The sequence below is a fragment of the Podarcis gaigeae genome (genome assembly GCF_964106915.1).
Source record: "Podarcis gaigeae genome assembly, chromosome: 6".
NCBI lineage: Eukaryota > Metazoa > Chordata > Lepidosauria > Squamata > Lacertidae > Podarcis > Podarcis gaigeae.
Genome location: NC_139682.1, coordinates 17,136,872 through 17,155,523, shown reverse-complemented (window position 1 = coordinate 17,155,523; position 18,652 = coordinate 17,136,872). Strand labels below are relative to the sequence as shown.

Below are 18,652 nucleotides of genomic sequence, written 5' to 3'. Positions count from 1 at the left end.
GTGGTATGCCTTACTTTCTAAATAAGAGGTATGGAGTCAATCTTGTCTGAAAATCCTACTTGGACTCTTTCACTTGGAAACTGTTCCCCAGTCTGCAGATATGCAGAAAATAATTGCTGCTTCTTGTTTTTTAGTGAGTAGACAGTGACTCTCTGCACATGAGCTATTGCACATTTTCCAAATTAAGTGTTGTACAAGCCCTAGATTGTGATGAAAACAGCAAGGTTAAAAATTGCGGCCCTACCCGGTCAAAATGTTATCAGCTGCCACTGATGGTAACTATTCTTATTCCATTCTAAATCTATTGTTCTAATGTAAATTGATACCAATAGCAGTAGAGGGCAATACAGGAGGGGGCACAATATATGCTTCACAACTGGAGCAGTTATGGTTAGTTACAGCATTCGCTTTTCTGAAACTATCTCCTCCTGAAGCTTGCTCATGCAAGCAATTTCACTTAAAGAAAAAAAACACCACCCAAAATTACTCTTGGATTTATATGCCTTTAAAAAAAAAGAGGATAGCTGGTCTGTTGCATGCTCCAAATAAATACAGGTGTAGATATTACTCATGCAAAGATCTGAGTGATCTGTGGTTTATAAAATCGTGGCTCAGCTCAAGAACAGCATTGCCAAAATTCCCATTGACAAACTCTATTGTTGGTCAAGTCTTTGAGGAAGGGCTGTAGCCCAGTAGCAGAACATCTGCCTTGGATGCAGAAGGTTGCCGGTTCAGTCCCCAGGTAGGACTGGGAGAGATTTTTTTCAAAGTCCTGGAGAGCCGTCATTGCAGAGGATACTGAACTAGATGTACCAATGGTCTGGTTCAGTATGAGCCGGCTTTCCGCTTTCCCGTGTTGTAGCTTTGACTCTGGCAGGCAGCTGTCGTGTTTTCCTGTGGACATAATAATTAAGAATAGCCTCCCGGTTGTGGCTCTGGCTCTCTCTCTCTCTCTCTCTCTCTCTCTCTCTCTCTCTCTCTCTCTCTCCTTCTGCCTGGAGGCTCCCCCTTGTGGATAATAAGTTGTCTGTGGAGCGTGAACAGACTCAAGAATGTTTTGCATGGCACAACCCAGGGAGCAGGAAGGTGTGAGTTGCCACAACAGGAAGGGAAAAAGGCAGAGGCAGCAGTCAAGCTCACTACATACCCTTACCTCTTCGTGCAACCAGGTTCAAAACAGACTAGAGTATAACTGTGGCGCTTCCACATCAATAACCACTCTTAGGATTAATTGATATTGCAGCATCAGTGTACTGGGCACTTCATGAACAACAACAGCAGCAGCAGCAAAAAAAAATCCCTGCCCCTGAAGAGCTTACAGTTTAAACACTGACCGTGGAGGAAGACAATAAAGGGAAGGACAAGTTAACGAGGGTTGGAAATGCAGAAATGCAGCTGGATACATGCCTACTCAGAAGTAAGTTCCATTGAATTCAGTGGAGCTTACTTTCCCAGTAAGTGTACGTGAGAGTTGGCTCTGGAAATGAATAGCTTAGGAGTGTGTACCTGGACATGGGAATAGATAGGAGTTGGTTTGTTTAAGGGGCTTCCGTTTTCACCCCGTTATAATAACCTTAATCAGTTGATCAAGTAAGTCTTAATACATTAAATTGGATGCATTGCTTTTGCTTGAGGCTCAGTGATGTCTTCCATCAGCTTTGGCTGGTCACCCAGCTGTGGCCCTATCTGGCCAGGGATAGCCTAATTTCTGATGTCTATGCTCTGGTAACCTCTCTAGCTTAGATTACTGCAGCACATTGTACAGGGGACTGCCCCTGAAGACAGTTCAGAAGCTTCAGCTGATGCAGAATTCAGTGGCCAAGATAGTCATCGGGGCAAGATGGTTTAAGCATGTAACACCAATCCTGGCCCAACTGCACTGGCTGCTAATGAGTTTCTGGGCCTAATTCAAAGTGCTGGTTTTGACCTATAAAGCCTTAAATGGCATAGGACCACAATACTTCAAGGACCACCTCTCCCCATCTGAACTGACCCAGATCCTGCAATCATCATCTGAGACCCTTCCTCATGTGACTCCCCCACGAGAGCTCCGGAGGGTGGCAACACAGGAACGGGCCTTTTCTGTGGTGACTCCCTGCTTGTGGAATGCTCTCCCTAGGGAGGCTTGCCTGGAGCCTTCCTTACCTATCTTTAATCAAACATTCCTCTTCTCCAAGGCCTTTGGCTAATTATGCAATCTATGGCCATTGAAACTGTGAATGGGGAGAGTTGTTGTTTTCATTTGTTACTACGATGTGTGCAGTATTTGTGTGTGTGTTTTACACTGCAAACTGCCCTTTGATCCTAGGCTGAAGTACAGTGTTTAAAATGATAACATAATCAATAATGATCAAACAGATTGAAAGAAAAGTAATATTCATGGGGTTCTTTAATTTAAAAAATCAGTGTTAGAGAACTATCTATCTATCTATCTATCTATCTATCTATCTATATCTATCTATTATCTATCTATCATCTATGGTAAAATACAATAAGAATCAAACTAGTCTACAGAAAAAGAATATTTTTAAAAAACACAAAAATAAAAAGCAAGAGAAGAGAAAGAGAGAAATACTTGTAAGGCCCTTTACCATATTTTTATCATATATATCCTGTCATCCACATACAGAAAGGTAGACTCTTGCATCTCCCACCTGGGAACCCTATGTCTTTTCAGATCTTGTTGGAGTCCATCAATCCCAGTCATCACGGCCAATGGCCAGAAACTATGAGCAACATCTGGAGAGCCCCAGGTCCCCAACCACTGTTTTAGATGGTGCATGCGTGAGTCTTATCAGGAACCAGTTTAGAGGAGGCTTTCCATTCTGTGTCAGAGGGAAAGTGATGCCTCTTTCAAAATGGTGTCTGCAGGCAGCAATTTTTATAGGTACCTATATTTAAAAATACTTAGCATTCTTTTTTTAAAACAACAACAACAATCCTAAAACATGCTGTCTGATTAATCAGTGTGTTAAAAAGCTTTTTAATTAATTGAAATGAGATTGCAGTCCTCCTTTCCCCAACTTCACGGGGTGAGCCCAGCTTTATAATGCAAATGGCAGGCGTACTTAATGGGCCACAGGAGCTCTGATAAGTATCTTGACTTTAGCAACTGTTAACAAGTGTGTCTGTCTTGCCTCACCAACCAAAAAATGACAGGAAGTAGCAGTCATCTATAAAATAGACACACAGCACAATTCTATATAACCACTTACCTGGGGGTAAGCCTTATTGAACATAATGGGACTTAAAATAGACAGGTCTGGGATTGCAGCATAAGAGCCAAATCTTTAAAACATCCGCTGTAAGAAATCTGTTTTCAAAGCCAACCTAAACACAGGCAATAAAAGGAGCCAGAAATGCCTTCGCAATGAAGTCGTTCCACATTTTGACCATCAAAGCCAGAACAATTGTACCTATCTGCTACACCTCCATTGTCGAAAGGGCAGATAGAATGGCTCCTATGTGTTTTATTTCCTCCAGCCACTATTCATCTAGTAAGTGTACTGCAACTTTATTCTTACAACAACCCTGTGAGGTAGATTAGGCTGCTAGACAGTGACTTGGCCCAAGGACACCCAATGAGCTTCATGGCTCAATATGGTTTTGGTTTCCCTTAGTTCAGGGACATTTTCACACCATATGTTTAAAGGACTATGATACCTCTTGAAACAGTCATGGCTTCCCCCAAAGAATTCTGGGAGCTGTAGTTTGCTAAGGGGGCCGAGAGCTGTTAGGAGACGCCTAAAAGAGCTACAATCCCCAGAGTTCTCCTATGAAGAGGGATTGATTGTTAAACCACTCCCAGAATTCGTTGGGGAAAGCCATGACTGTTTAATGTGGCATGCATGGTGTGAATGTGGCCTTAGTCTGACACTCTAATCACTACACCATACAAGAAAAATTGTTATTTTCCAAGTCGGGTTATATGGAAGGAGGTGACTGCTGAAATAGTCTGGCTCCCGACCATTTAGAGCTTCCTAAGGGTGAATTTCACACCTTATTTTTTTGTTATTCATTGGCAACATTTCTAGACCATTTTTTCAAGACAGATATTCATGAAGCAGTTTACATGCCACAAAACAATTTCTAACTGGTTGCAGCACAGTCTCATGAGTGCCAATGCCGTGTTCATGAGAACACATGAAGAGTCCTGCTAGATCAGACTAGGGGCCTCTCTAGTCCGGTATATTGTTTCCCATCGTGCCCAAATAGAGCCTCCTGGGAAAGTCTACAATTGGGGCATGAGCACAATGGCCCTCTCTTGCTGTTCTTCCTAGTGACTGCTACTCAGGGAGGTAGTATATAGCCTAAACTAGGCACCACGAATCATCTTTGTTGTTTAGTTGTGTCTGACTCTTCGTGACCCCATGGATCAGAGCGCACCAGGCCCTCCAGTCTTCCACTGCCTCCTGCAGTTTGGTCAAACTCATGTTTGTATTTTCAAGAACACTGTTCAACCATCTCATCCTCTGTCATCCCCTTCTCCTTGTGCCCTCAATCTTTCCCAACATCAAGGTCTTTTCCGGGGAGTCTTCTCTTCTCATGAGGTGGCCAAAGTATTGGAGCCTCAGCTTCGCAATCTGTCCTTCCAGTGAGCACTCAGGGCTGATTTCCTTAAGAATGGATACATTTGATCTTCTTGCAGTCCATGGGAGTCGCAAGAGTCTCCTCCAGCACCATAATTCAAAAGCATCAATTCTTCGGCGATCAGCCTTCTTTATGCTCCAGCTCTCACTTCCATACATCACTACTGGGGAAACCATAGCTTTAACTATACGGACCTTTGTTGGCAAGGTGATGTCTCTGCTTGGATCATCTTATCCTCCTTAATTGGCCTGATCCCTCTTTATGGCTGTCTGAATTGGTGGCCATCATCACGTCTTGTGGGAATGAATTCCACACTCTAACAGTGCTGGTAGCAGCCAGCACAGTAAGGCTCCATTGCTTATCTGACTTCCTAAAGCAGAGATTACTGGGAATTGGGAGCAGGAGGGGCAAGGGGGCTGAGGTTGTGGACCAGGGGCTCATGCTGCCCTGCCACCTCGCCTGTCCCCCACTCTGTTACCAGCAGTGAACTTGGGAAGCCATGTAAGCAATGCCCCCCCCAAAGAACCTCTGCTCCATGACTGCTACTGAACTGCATGAAAAAGTCCTTCCATTGATTGATATGTCCTTAATTCCTCAATATTGAACATCATTGAATGACCGTAGTGCAGTGTAATGAGACAGGGAGGGGGAAAGTCCCTCTATACATGGGAAAATTTAAACACCTCTGCAATGCCCCCACCCTACCCCAAATCCCATTTTACACACACCACAATGGAATAGAAGTGGGGATGTTTTGCTGCTGAATGGTTTCTTTGTTGTTGTTTAGTCGTTTAGTCGTGTCCGACTCTTCGTGACCCCATGGACCAGAGAACGCCAGGCACCTCTGTCCTCCACTGCCTCCCGCAGTTTGCTCAAACTCATGCTGGTAACCTCGAAAACACTATCCAACCATCTCGTCCTCTGCCGTCCCCTTCTCCTTGTGCCCTCCATCTTTCCCAACATCAGGGTCTTCTCCAGGGAGTCTTCTCTTCTCATGAGGTGGCCAAAGTACTGGAGCCTCAGCTTCACAATCTGTCCTTCCAGTGAGCACTCAGGGTTGATTTCCTTCAGTATGGAGAGGTTTGATCTTCTTGCAGTCCATGGGACTCTCAAGAGTCTCCTCCAGCACCATAATTCAAAAGCATCAATTCTTCGGCGATCAGCCTTCTTTATGGTCCAGCTCTCACTTCCATACATCACTACTGGGAAAACCATAGCTTTAACTATACGAACCTTTGTTGGCAAGGTGGTGTCTCTACTTCTCAAGATGCTGTCTAGGAATGGTTTCTTACTCCCAGGTTAATGTGAACAGGATTGCAGCCATGGAAGAGTTAAAATTGGGCTTTCCACCAGAGGTAGTTTATCTTTACTCCTCCTCTTCCAAAAAAAAGCAAAAAAGCAAACGAACATGATGGATCTGCAACCATGAACTACAACAATGAACCAGGTTGGGATTTGCGTTTGGATAGCTAATGTAGTTAGACGTTTTCAAGAGAAGTGGTCATTATCCATTATCTGCATGAAATATTTTAAAGAAAGAAAACAGTCTCATGCCAAAAAGAGGGAGAAAAAAAACAACAACAAAAAGATATTCCTTCCAGAAGCAAAGGAAACAAGATCACCTCCAAGCGCTGTGAGATTGCTTTCGTTGCAATGTTATTTTAAGAGGAATTGGGATATATGAATGAAAAAATGCAGATGGCATATGGGCTTTGTATGGATTAGCGGCGTTATTTTGGAGGACAATGATTCACTGTCCCATTTCTTGGCCAAAACGAAATTTTCCAGACTTGGAAAGAGCCATGTATGCATATATTTTAAGAAATCTTGCTATATGTGGAAAAAGAGAGTCTAAATGACTGAAAATAGCAGTTGCCAGTGTTTTCTTTTTCTTTTTAACCTAACAGAAAAAGTGTATGTTTCAAAAACAAAGAAGAAAAATTAGGCCCTGCTCATTAAAATGCAGAAATGAAACGTTATATGCTCAAACTGTAAACTAATTCAGCTGAAGTACTATGATTTAAACTGATTAACTGCTTGATCCTACAAGCTGTTTAGTCAGGACCAGTGGCACAGATGTGTTACAAAGACCCGAGGGTGAAAGAACAGCATGAACTGTGGGACACTGAACACATTACATGGCTCCAGGAAGGGAGATTCTGTAGCACCAGGAAGAGTAGCACCATCACAGTAGCCCAGCCCAGATGCATTCGTTGCAGCTAAACTGGATTACTGTAGCACATTCCACACCAGGCTGCCCTTGAAGGCTGTTCGTAAATTTCAATGAATGCGGAATGTTGCTGTTAAAACCTTGGTGTCAAATGATCCCTTGCGATATTAGCCTCATTAGGGTTGCTGGTCTGAACGAAATTCAAACAGCTGGCCATTACCTTCAAAGCCCTAAATGGCAGGAGGCCAAATTACCTAAATGAATTCATGGGTCTGGCAGCACTCTAAGATGAAACCTTTCTCTGCGTGTCATCATCTTCAGAGCCACATCTGGGAGTAATGCATGAGAAGGACTTTTCTGTACTGGTGCTTGATGTCTGAAACTCCCTGCCACCGGAGGGTAGACTGTCTCCTTCCTTGCTAGTGTCCCACCATCATTTGAGAACTTTTGATATCCATGCTGCTTGGATTTTTCCAAACTTTTAATCCAGCCTAGAACTCTTAGGCTTTTTTATTTTTTGTAAAGAGTATTTTGCTGTCTCCCTGCCCACACTGCCCTTATTTCGTTAGGGGTTTGTCAGTTTACTGGTGGTTTGTAATTTGCACCTTGCATCTGTCGCACTGGGCACAGTGCCTCTTAGCCCATCCAGAGGAACGAAACACATCTGGAATCTTATTTCTACACCCACCTGATCAAGACATTTTGGGGCAATAAACTGATTGCGTATAATGGCCTTAATTTGTTACTTAGGGTTGCCACCATGTGGCTGACATATGTAGATTTTTAAAATAATAATAATAAATAAAAAATATGTATGTTGCTCTACTAGAATCTCTCCTGCTAATCAAGCATTTTGATGAATTTATCTCCTGCATTTCAATTTATATGAAGATTTACATATGGTGAAACCTTCTTATGGAAATCACAGGGAGGATGCGACGCGCATTCATTAAGGCACCCTGAGTATCTGCATTTTAAAGGGCTTTGGCTGTCTTAAAGAAAATGCCCCAAACAAATGATTGGTTTAGGAAAACGTGAGTGCTTTTAAATACATGTTATTAAATAGCACACTTCTCTTTTTTGCCTTTTCTCTTTCTTTCTTTTCCATTCCTTTTTTGTTGCTGGTTAAAGGTTATTGGCATTTTTAAGCATTATTCAAATAGGCTTCACCATCTGATGGTTGAACTTTGATGGTGCTTTCCAATCCGCTGCCTTCCCAATTTCGATGCCAACAAACAAGCAGTCTCAAAAGAGGGAAGGACCTCTCAGCACGAGTTCTTCTTCTGTAAAGGTTATAGTAAACATGTCAAAGCCTAATTAAGTAGAAAATGTTGTCTGTGTTGTGGGGGAGGGGTTGTAACTTACTTCTATCAGTCAGACCGTCTAAGAGGATATGCAATACCATGATGGGAAGGGAACAGAAAATTGGAGGGAGAAATGGCTTTTATTTCCCCCATAAAAGTAAAATCAGTATGGCCTCAAAGATAGATTTCAGGGTGCAATTCCAAAATCCAGAAGACAGGGCCACTGGAAGAATTCAAACTCCTGCCAATGTGATGCCGCCATCTTGCCTGGTTCTGAACCACATGCCCCTGATGGCTGACAGGTTAGGGGGGGGTTGCTATGGGTGCAGTTCTGAAACTTGCTACCTGCAAGAACCACATGGAGTGTGATTTCCATAAGCAGCTTTAGCATGGTAGTAGCCGTAGCCACAGCTTCAGGGACGCGGGTGGCGCTGTGGGTTAAACCACAGAGCCTAGGACTTGCCAATCAGAAGGTTGGCGGTTCGAAACCCCGCGACGGGGTGAGCTCCCATTGTTCGGTCCCTGCTCCTGCCAACCTAGCAGTTCGAAAGCATGTCAAAGTGCAAGTAGATAAATAGGTACCGCTCTGGCGGGAAGGTAAACGGCGTTTCCATGCGCTGCTCTGGTTCGCCAGAAATGGCTTAGTCATGCTGGCCACATGATCCGGAAGCTGTACACCAGCTCCCTTGGCCAATAAAGCGAGATAAGCACCACAACCCCAGAGTCGGTCTCGACTGGACCTAATGATCAGGGTTCCCTTTACCTATACCTAGCCACAGCTTCAGCCTCATTAAGGCAAGAGTAGTCAAGATGGTGCCCTCCATAGATCGTATATGGCAACTTCCACCAGTCCTTTTACCACTGAACATGGCAATTGTGGCTCATGGCCGTTGTCACCCACAACAGCTGGAATAGTTACCCCTGAACTAAAGTATTGTTTAAGTTGGGGCTGCTGTACAAAGATGGGGAAGGAGTTCTGCCTAAAACGAAGACTGTTCTAAACAGGGGTGGGAAGAAGCTGGAACAGGATCTAGTGATAGATCTCGGGGTGATTTTCAGTAGATCTGAAAACTGTCTTAACAATGGCAACAACACAATGATCTCCCCCAAAATTAGACGGTTGAAGAAAGCTTGGGGTCATCAGGAACAGATTCTTGGGTCAAAGGACTGTGAACTTGGTTTGGTTCTGGTGCTCAAAACTAATCTATGTGTTCATGCAGCAGCTGCTCAGAGCTATTATGTTCTTTAACTCTTACTGTGTGTCTTTCACACCTGGCTCCAGTTCTAAGTTCTAAATACAAAAAAAGTAGATCCCACAAGCCTGACGTCTGCCCTCCCCCGCCTTAGAACACCACTGTGAGATAGGCTGTGTACACACTCCCATTGTGTACACAGCCTCCAGTGTGCTCTCATTGTTGGTTTGGGTGGTAGTGTACACACAAATATTTGTTACAATCCATATCTATCCTGTTTTGTCCTATGAAATACTGCATTTCCCTAAAGCAGCTTCAATCCAAATTGAGAAAAGGAATGGCCTTGGAGCATTTTGAGCTAGTAAGAGTAGATATATTTGTGTTTAAATTTGACTTAGCCATGACTTGACTTAGCTCCCATTGAAATAAATGGGAACTAAAGACAACTAACCTAGTCTAGTTCTAACATCATATAAGGTAGATCAGTATATGTCCATGTCTAATAGATGGCTGAGCTGTCCATATTCGCTATGTGTCTCCAAGGCTTCTCCATCTCGATACAATGCAAGCACTGTCATTTATTCAAATGCCATGTCAACTGGATGTACCCAAGGCCATTTGCGTAACCAAAATTATTCTCCATTCAGCAGGAGGTGTGGAGTTGTAAATTTTTATCTCTATGAATTGATCAGAAACTTTACGCTGTCTGCATAAAAATGTCAGAATCCCTTTATTTGGATTATGGGCTGTGATGTTAAAATAGATTACTGGCGGTACAAGGTTTTAAAAAAGAGAAAATCTGTACACTGGCATAGAAAATATTATTCTAGTTTACCCATTTAGGAATGTTTTCAGCATATTTTAATAAGGATTAATAGATTATGCATGTCACACATGTCTCTATGTTATGTACATTTAGTACCACAAATATAGGTAGACTTCCTCCTGAGTAAGGGGCCAGAATTACATTAGTTTCATTTTTTCTGAACATCCTGAAATGTTTTATCAAGATCATCAAATGGCATAACATTGTTTTACCTTTACATAACCCATAGAAACAAGAAAATCAGAGACTTTACCTCTTTTCCTTGGCCAGTTGTCATTTTCTGGAGCGGGTTGATATCCATTTGAGGGCATCATTTTAATGGGTCTTAAAATGATCTCACATATTAATTTTCTAACTGTTCCATTAAGGGGTGGTTAGAGCTATACTGTTGCAACAGGAAAATTATTAACTCAAAATCTCTAGAAGTTACAAAGAATTATGATCATCTGCCAATAAAAACCAACAAGCTTTGCCAGCTTTTTCACTCCCTGCACTAACAGTCCATAAAGCAGAAGGTTAAACCCAAATCCAGTAGGGAAAAGCAAATGCCAGAACTAGAGAAATGAATGTGCAGTGTTCTTTTTTTATAATAATTTTTATTAATTTTTCATTAATAATAATCCAGTATGAGCCACATTAATACAATACCAAATCATAATACAATTAAAAAAGACAATTATTCCATTCCAAATTAAACATTTTTGGGTGACTTCCCATGTTCTGCTTTTGTGCAGTGTTCTTGCTTATGCTGTTGTTTCATGTATCGACGTTCCTTTTCAGGTTACGTCCAAGATGATGATTTGAAAGAGGAGGAAGACGTAAAAGAGGAGGAAGAGGATGATGACGAGAGCAACTCGACAGCTCGTCTTCAGGGCAGCAATGACCCTGGCACAGATGAAGAACATGATGCAGGCCCTGACCCAAAAGGTGGCTTTAGCTACCAGAACTCTCCAGTAAGTCATATCTCTAATCAGGATGTTGAAAATGAATCCCTGTTAAGTGATGCGAGTGACCAGGTGGCAGATATTAAAAGCCTTTGTTCTAAAGAGCCGCAAGACCCCAAAGCCAATGTCCACCCCAAACTTCCCAGCGAAGCACACAGCTGCATGGATAAAATGACAGCGGTATACGCCAACATCCTTTCAGATTCTTACTGGACAGGTCTAGGACTCGGACTCAAGCTGTCCAACTCGGATAAGAGGGGCTGCGACAACAGGAACGGGGCAAGCAAAAGTGACTTTGATTGGCACCAAGACGCACTGACCAAGAGCCTGCAGCAGAGCTTACCAGCACGGCCTATCTCCAAACCAAACCTTTTCAGCTCAGTCCAGCTCTACAGGCAAAGCAGCAAAATGTGCGGGACTGTATTCACCGGCGCCAGTAGGTTTCGGTGCAGGCAGTGCAGTGCTGCCTATGACACCCTGGTGGAGCTGACTGTCCACATGAACGAAAGTGGTCATTATCAAGATGACAACCATAAGAAAGACAAGCACAGGCCTGCCAGCTACTCCAAGCCCCGCAAAAGGGCCTTTCAGGACATGGATAAGGAAGATGCCCAGAAAGTCCTGAAATGCATGTTCTGCGGCGACTCCTTCGATTCCCTTCAAGATCTAAGCGTCCACATGATAAAAACAAAACACTACCAAAAAGTGCCTTTGAAGGAGCCGGTGCCTACCATTTCTTCCAAAATGGTAACTCCAGCTAAAAAACGTGTGTTTGACGTCAACAGGCCTTGTTCTCCAGACTCGACCACGGGGTCGTTTGCAGAGACCTTTTCTTCCCAGAAGAATGCAAACCTGCAGCTGTCCTCTAACAACCGCTACGGCTACCAAAACGGAGCCAGCTACACGTGGCAGTTTGAAGCGTGCAAATCACAGATCCTCAAGTGCATGGAATGCGGGAGCTCGCACGACACGTTGCAGCAGCTCACCACGCACATGATGGTGACGGGCCACTTCTTGAAAGTCACAAGCTCGGCCTCCAAGAAAGGAAAGCAGCTTGTTTTGGATCCGCTGGCTGTGGAGAAGATGCAGTCGCTTTCCGAAGCGCCAGCTGGCGGCGATGGTCTGCACGTGAAGCCCTCCAGTAACGCGTCGACGGATTCTGCAGCTCCTGCTTTGGAGCTGAAGAAAGAAAGGAAGCAAAACAAAATGGAGGAAGTGAGCAAAGACGAGAAAGCGGTGAAGAACGAAGACTACGAAGACACTCTTCAGAAACCGCTGGACCCTACGATAAAATACCAGTATCTTCGGGAGGAAGACCTGGAAGATGCTTCCAAAGGTGGTGGAGACATTTTGAAGTCTTTGGAAAACACGGTCACCACTGCCATCAATAAAGCTCAAAATGGAGCACCCAGCTGGAGTGCATATCCTAGTATCCATGCAGCTTATCAACTTTCAGAAGGAGCAAAGCCTTCCTTACCAGTGGGGTCCCAGGTGCTGCAAGTTAGGCCAACGGTCACGAATAAGCTGAGGCCTATTGCTCCAAAATGGAAAGTAATGCCCCTGGTTCCTATCTCAGCTAACATGACCCAATGCACTCAAGTGAAGAAGGAAGGAGACACCAAAAAGGAAGCACAAAAGGACCATGTTAAAGAGGGCAACAAAGTTGTGGATGCAGCTCCTGCCTGTCAAAATGAAGGTCACTCTCCCCCTCAAGTTGAGGTGTGTGTAGAGCCTAAAAAGCCAGAGCCAAGTCCTTTGAAAGAAGAGGACAAGGCAAAAGATGAGGAGGAGAAAGACAAAACAAATTCAAAGGAATCAGCACCATCAGCTCTTACCAATGGGTGCACTACTTCTAACCACTCCTCTGAGCTGCCTTGTCTAAACCCTCTGAGTGCTCTGCAGTCTGTGCTGAATAACCACTTGGGCAAAGCCAACGAGCCTTTGAGACCTCAGTCCAACACCAGCCCCAGTTCAAGTGCAGCCTCTATGTTTCACAAACCTAATTTAAACATGATGGAGAAGCCAGTTCTGTCTGCCACCCCAGCGCCAACGAAACCTGCAACCGTTACATCCAGGCATTATGTGTTCGAAAACAGCGATCAGCCAATAGACCTGACCAAATCTAAAAGCAAGAAGGGAGAGTCTGTTCAAGCACAATCTTGTACTTCCCCACCTCAGAAACACGCCCTGTCTGACATTGCAGACATGGTCAAAGTTCTCCCCAAAGCTACGACGCCAAAACCTGCTGCCTCGTCCAGAATACCATCGATGAAACTGGAAATGGATGTCCGGCGTTTTGAAGATGTCTCAACAGAAGTCTCCACGTTGCACAAAAGAAAGGGAAGGCAGTCCAACTGGAATCCTCAACATCTCCTCATTTTGCAAGCTCAGTTTGCTTCCAGCCTTTTCCAAACTTCCGAAGGTAAATATTTATTGTCAGACTTGGGTCCTCAAGAACGCATGCAGATTTCCAAATTTACTGGACTGTCCATGACTACGATCAGCCATTGGTTGGCAAATGTCAAGTACCAACTCAGAAAAACTGGAGGGACAAAGTTTCTGAAAAACATGGATAAAGGGCACCCCATCTTTTATTGCAGTGACTGTGCATCTCAGTTTAGAACCCCGTCAACGTACATCAACCATTTAGAATCCCATCTAGGTTTCCAAATGAAAGACATGAACAAGCTGGCTGTGGAGCAGCAAACCAAGGTAGAACAAGAAATCTCCAGAATTTCAGTTCAAAGGTCTCCTGAAACAATAGCTGGAGAAGAGGACACAGACTCTAAGTTCAAATGTAAGTTGTGCTCTCGGACATTTGTGAGCAAACACGCAGTAAAACTTCATCTAAGCAAAACACACAGCAAGTCGCCAGAACACCATTCACAGTTTGTAGCAGAAGTGGATGAAGAATAACTCCTAAGGTATGCATGCCTTAACTGCAAAATGAGTTTAAATATTATGTTTATCAAAGGAAGGCTCTCAAAGCACTTCGGCTTTCTTTAAACAATTGTGTTTTCCAGGATGCCCATTTCTTTCCGGACAGTGGCTCCTCTGCCTATAACTGCTGCATGATGGGACAAATTTAAGAGGTGCAACTGCTTCCATGATGGGAAAAACTTTGCTTTTTTTTGCATTTTGCTCAGCCATGCTGCTGTTAAAGGCACAGGAACCGCTGCCAAGAAAAAAATTGGCAACCTCGTTTGCTGTTGACACTATGTTCCCACTTAGCTATCCAGTCCATTAATCTTGCATTTGAAAAGCAAAGCATGACGAACACTTCACTCTAATGGCTTCTATTGAAATTGTATTTGCTTGTAATATTTTAAGCATCTATGTCACCCTTTTGTCCCATAATCTGCACAGAGGAGTGGGAGTCACAGCAACTCGGATGGCGTTGTCATGTGTTTTCAGTGTCGTTTCAGACATGGATTGTCACATTTGATGATGATTTCCTTATGGTTTCAAGGATCTCTTTCACTGCTTCTCCTTACACTGCCCATTTGATTGTGCATCAGGTCTGTCTAAATCAGAGGAGGCTAACCTGTGATACCTCCCCCCCCCGATGTTGCTCAACTACAGCTCCCATCACCCCAACCATTGACCATGCTGGCTGAGACTGATGGGAGCTGGAGTGCAACAACATCTGGGGGACAACAGGCTAGCAATCCCAGTCTATAACCTTTTGTCCTGTAAGACCTCCAACAGCCTCCTTATTTGTTCTGATGCAATGTAAGGTGGGATGTCCAAAGCACAGTCGCTGGGTGCATACCATGTTCAATCACTGTTAGTCTCCATGAGTACTGGGGTTAGATGGAACAATGGTCCAATTCATCACAAGGCAGCTTCATGTGGTCCCATGGCTTACCAGGACGCCAAGGGATCATACTCTCTTGTAAAGGGACTCTCTGCAAATGAGTTCCCAAAGGTTGTAAAGATACAAAAAATATATATATATATATGCCTACATCCAAGCAGCCTTTGGAGGGGAAAGAACTCAATGAGGAAGAGGAAACTGTTCCAGGGGGTCCCCGCACCACAACAAGCAGGTGCTAAGCAGGAAGGAAAACAAGGTAGGCTAGAAATCCACACCAGATAGTCCAAAGAGGCATGAGAGATGGGAAGCAGGAGTTCCTTATCCTATTTATAAAGTTTTATACTGCTTTTTTATGTCTGAAGTTAAAAATTAAAAATGGTAAAAACGAGACACTTGCATTTCATCTCCCCACACTTCTGGGGTCATCCTGAAGCGAGGGTGGAGAACCTGCAGCTCTCCAGGATTGCTGGACTCCAGCTCTCATCCTCCCACGGTGATGATAGCGTTGTAGTCCAGCAACATCTAGAGGGCCCCCTCTGTTCTAAAGGGAGAAATGCATTCCATCCCCTTTCTCTGTCCAGCCCCTGGAAGCACAGGGAGAGGAGATGCATGTCTCACTTCCCCTCTCCCCTCTTCTATGGAGCATCCCAAGGAGCTTTACTTAGGTGTCAATGTCCAAGCTTACCTTGCTATAATAGCTCCTGCATGCCTAATCTGTGTGCTGATTAAGAGCCCGAGAACCCGGGGAAGATGCAAAAGGGGACAGGACTCTGCTTTTTTAATGGTTGTGTAAGGGAGAGAATGGCAACGGGTTTAATTTGTCATGCAACTTATACACCTGCTGAAGTTCCTCCTTCTTCTCTACTATTAAAGGTGCAGGAACCTTGTCCCTTTTTTGCATCTGATCACCCTAGATGCAAGTAAGGGTCACCTAGATGCCAAGGTGCAGTTGCTGGCACCCTCTGCCAACCCTATATGCACTGGCTATTTGTCTTCTATGTTCCTCTTCTTGTTCAAAACGTGAATTCTCTGCAGCCAGAAGGTAACACTCAACGGTTGAGTAGACCAAAGTCTATACAATACACTGAAAGCCTGTATTCCAAAAGAAAAAAAGGGGAGGCGGGGAGATAACATTGGTTATGTAGTCATTATTCTAGATAAACATATGGCATCATAGATTCATTTGTGTAACAATAAATTCCTTTGTCACATATAAACGTATGGAGAAGTCTCACTCTTTAATTATTCTGGCTAGTCTTAACTGCCCTTTTGAATATTTACACAGTCCTTTCCTTTGTAATCAGATACATGTTGCTTAGCTCATAGCATTATACACACACTGCTCAATACAGTGCACATTATATTGGAGAAATGAATAGAGCCCCATATTGACTTGAATTGAACATGCCCTGCTTATTCTGGTGTGGTCTCATATGCTTGCAAGGCAATCCCTCTTCCTTTCAAGGTGCTGCCATTAGAACCCCACGCCCTACATGAATTGAAGCGCCACACAGCTCCCGTTGTTACCAGAACCGTTTTTAGCACAGCGTTGTCTTTTCTTTTTAAGGAGAGAGAAAACACACAGACCCATTTGTAGCGAGCTGCTCATTTTCAATCCTGAAACAGGGGGCAAATAATTCAAGAATACACTTACATCTAGCATTTATGAATATACTATTAGTCTGATGCATAATAAATAAAGCCTGCTTAACTCCAAAACCTGACATCTTACGTTTTTAAATTAGTAACAAGCATTTGATAGCCCAAATAAACTGTTGTGGCAGAGGAATATTTCATTGAGATGGAGGGAATTTACTTCCTAGCAGGTGTGCTGAAATGGACGCAGGTGGCGCTGTGGTCTAAACCACAGAGCCTAGGGCTTGCCGATAAGAAGGTCGGTGGTTCGAATCCCCGCGATGGGGTGAGCTCCTGCTGTTCAGTCCCAACTCCTGCCCACCTAGCAGTTCAAAAGCACATCAAAGTGCAAGTAGATAAATAGGTACCACTTCGGCGAGAAGGTAAACGGCGTTTCCGTGCACTGTTGGTTCGCCAGAAATGGCCACATGACCCAGAAGCTGTCTGCAGACAAATGCCGGCTCCCTCGGCCTATAGAGCGAGATGAGCGTGCAACCCCAGAGTTGTCCGCAACTGGACCTAACGGTCAGGGGTACCTTTACCTTTAGGTGTGCTGAAGATTGCAACTCTAACAGCACAATACTAGGAGTATAGGATTGCAGCCTAAACTCTGAAGGACTTGCATTCAGAAGGACTGGGTGAGTGCTCTACAAATAATTTCTGTTGTCTGGGAACAAAGACATATATAGATATTTGGATATTTTGAAGGAGTTTTTGCCCTGCTGCATACCAGCATATGCAAGTAGTTGTGAAACTTACACATCAACGGTGTAAAAGCCAGCACAACATTACAGCTGTTGAATGGAATTTATGGTGGAATCATCCCAACCCCAAGATTCAGGCATGTTCTGATGAGAAGAAGGAGCTTCTCCAGTTCAGGGGCTCTCTCTTCATTTCAGTGAGCAATCCAATTCATACCTGCAAAGGCAGATATGCACATGAAGTAGGCTCCTTCTTACACTGGAATAAATATGGGGGGATATTGTTGAGGTGTTTAATTTGCAAATTGGTCACTGAGATACTGCAAACGGTTGGCTGGCAATAGGGAGTCTTCTTACAAACCAGATTTCCTCCAGAAAGAGTAAATCTGGATTAAATTGAGCGGGGGCGGGGGCGGCAGGGGCGATATGGGTAGTATTTTGATGCTGATGTCATCATATAGATGCTGGGAAAAAAAAAAAAGCTTGTTTGCACGAGGAGCACCAATCCCATGGTATTTACCTGTCTGGAAACATCCTTGGTGAGAGAACCATTTGCCCCAAAGAGGGAAATGATGTTCTTCGCTGTTCTGTGTTGGAGTTCTGATACAAGCAGGGATGGATTTAGGTTTGATGAGGCTCTAAGCTACTGAAGGTAATGGGGCCCATTATATGTCCAGCTGTCCTTTGTCAACAACAAATTGTCACTGTTTTTTCTTGAGCTGAATATATGCTGTATGGTAATTTATGAACCTGAGAGGTATCTAAAACCATTTGCACATGCAGAATGTAGGCCCCCTTTATATAGAAATGAGCAAACTAGTGATATTTTAGGGAGCAGGTTAGCAGGCGGGGCCCATTGCTTACATCATAGGAGCCTACACAAAACACTGCTGCTGTATGTAGGTTTTATTTTATTTGTTTTTTATCTTACATTTTGGAAATGTACATCCGGTTGTTTTTTTCCTTAATTTTTTTTGGGAGGCCCTAAGAGAGTGGGGTCCTAAGGTATAGCTTGTTTAGCTTATATAGTGGTACTTCTGGTTATGGATTTAATTTGTTTTGGGGTGCCATGCACCCCTCAAAACAAATCTGTAACTAGAGGCGCCATTTCTGTGCACGCGCGCGGCACTATAAAGCACTTCTGCGCATGTGCAAGCAGCAAAACCTGGAAGTATACACTTCTGGATTTGCCGTGGCCGTAACCCGAAGATGCCACAACCTGGAGGTTACACAACACGAGGTACCACTGTACGTAAATCCTACAACAGTGAAAGGGCAATAGGCTCCTGAGTGATAGTACTTAGACAGCCACGTGGAAATGAGGTGCAAAGAATAAAGCTTTAAAGAAGTGCTTCTTTACTGGAAAGACCTGTCAGGAGTAAGCATGGACCAATGGTACCAAATAGTATGGGAAACAGCCTTACTAGAAAAATGAACCAATAAACTGAAACTGACATGGGGACAAACAGAAG

At 43.8% G+C, this 18,652-nt stretch overlaps 1 protein-coding gene across 5 annotated transcripts in view; it reads left to right on the top strand.

Moving 5' to 3' along the window:
• TSHZ2 (teashirt zinc finger homeobox 2) overlaps positions 1–18,652 on the top strand; it is a 344,424-nt gene that overhangs the window by 218,677 nt on the left and 107,095 nt on the right. For 2 of the 5 annotated variants that reach the window (XM_083744170.1, XM_083744174.1), the window contains exon 2: positions 10,864–13,951. In XM_083744170.1, the coding sequence (XP_083600296.1) occupies positions 10,864–13,943 (3,080 nt within the window). In that variant the 3' untranslated portion in view covers positions 13,944–13,951. Of the gene's footprint in view, positions 1–10,863; positions 16,062–18,652 lie in introns of those variants that run through there. The other 3 variants (XM_083744172.1, XM_083744173.1, XM_083744171.1) reach the window with 2 other exon arrangements.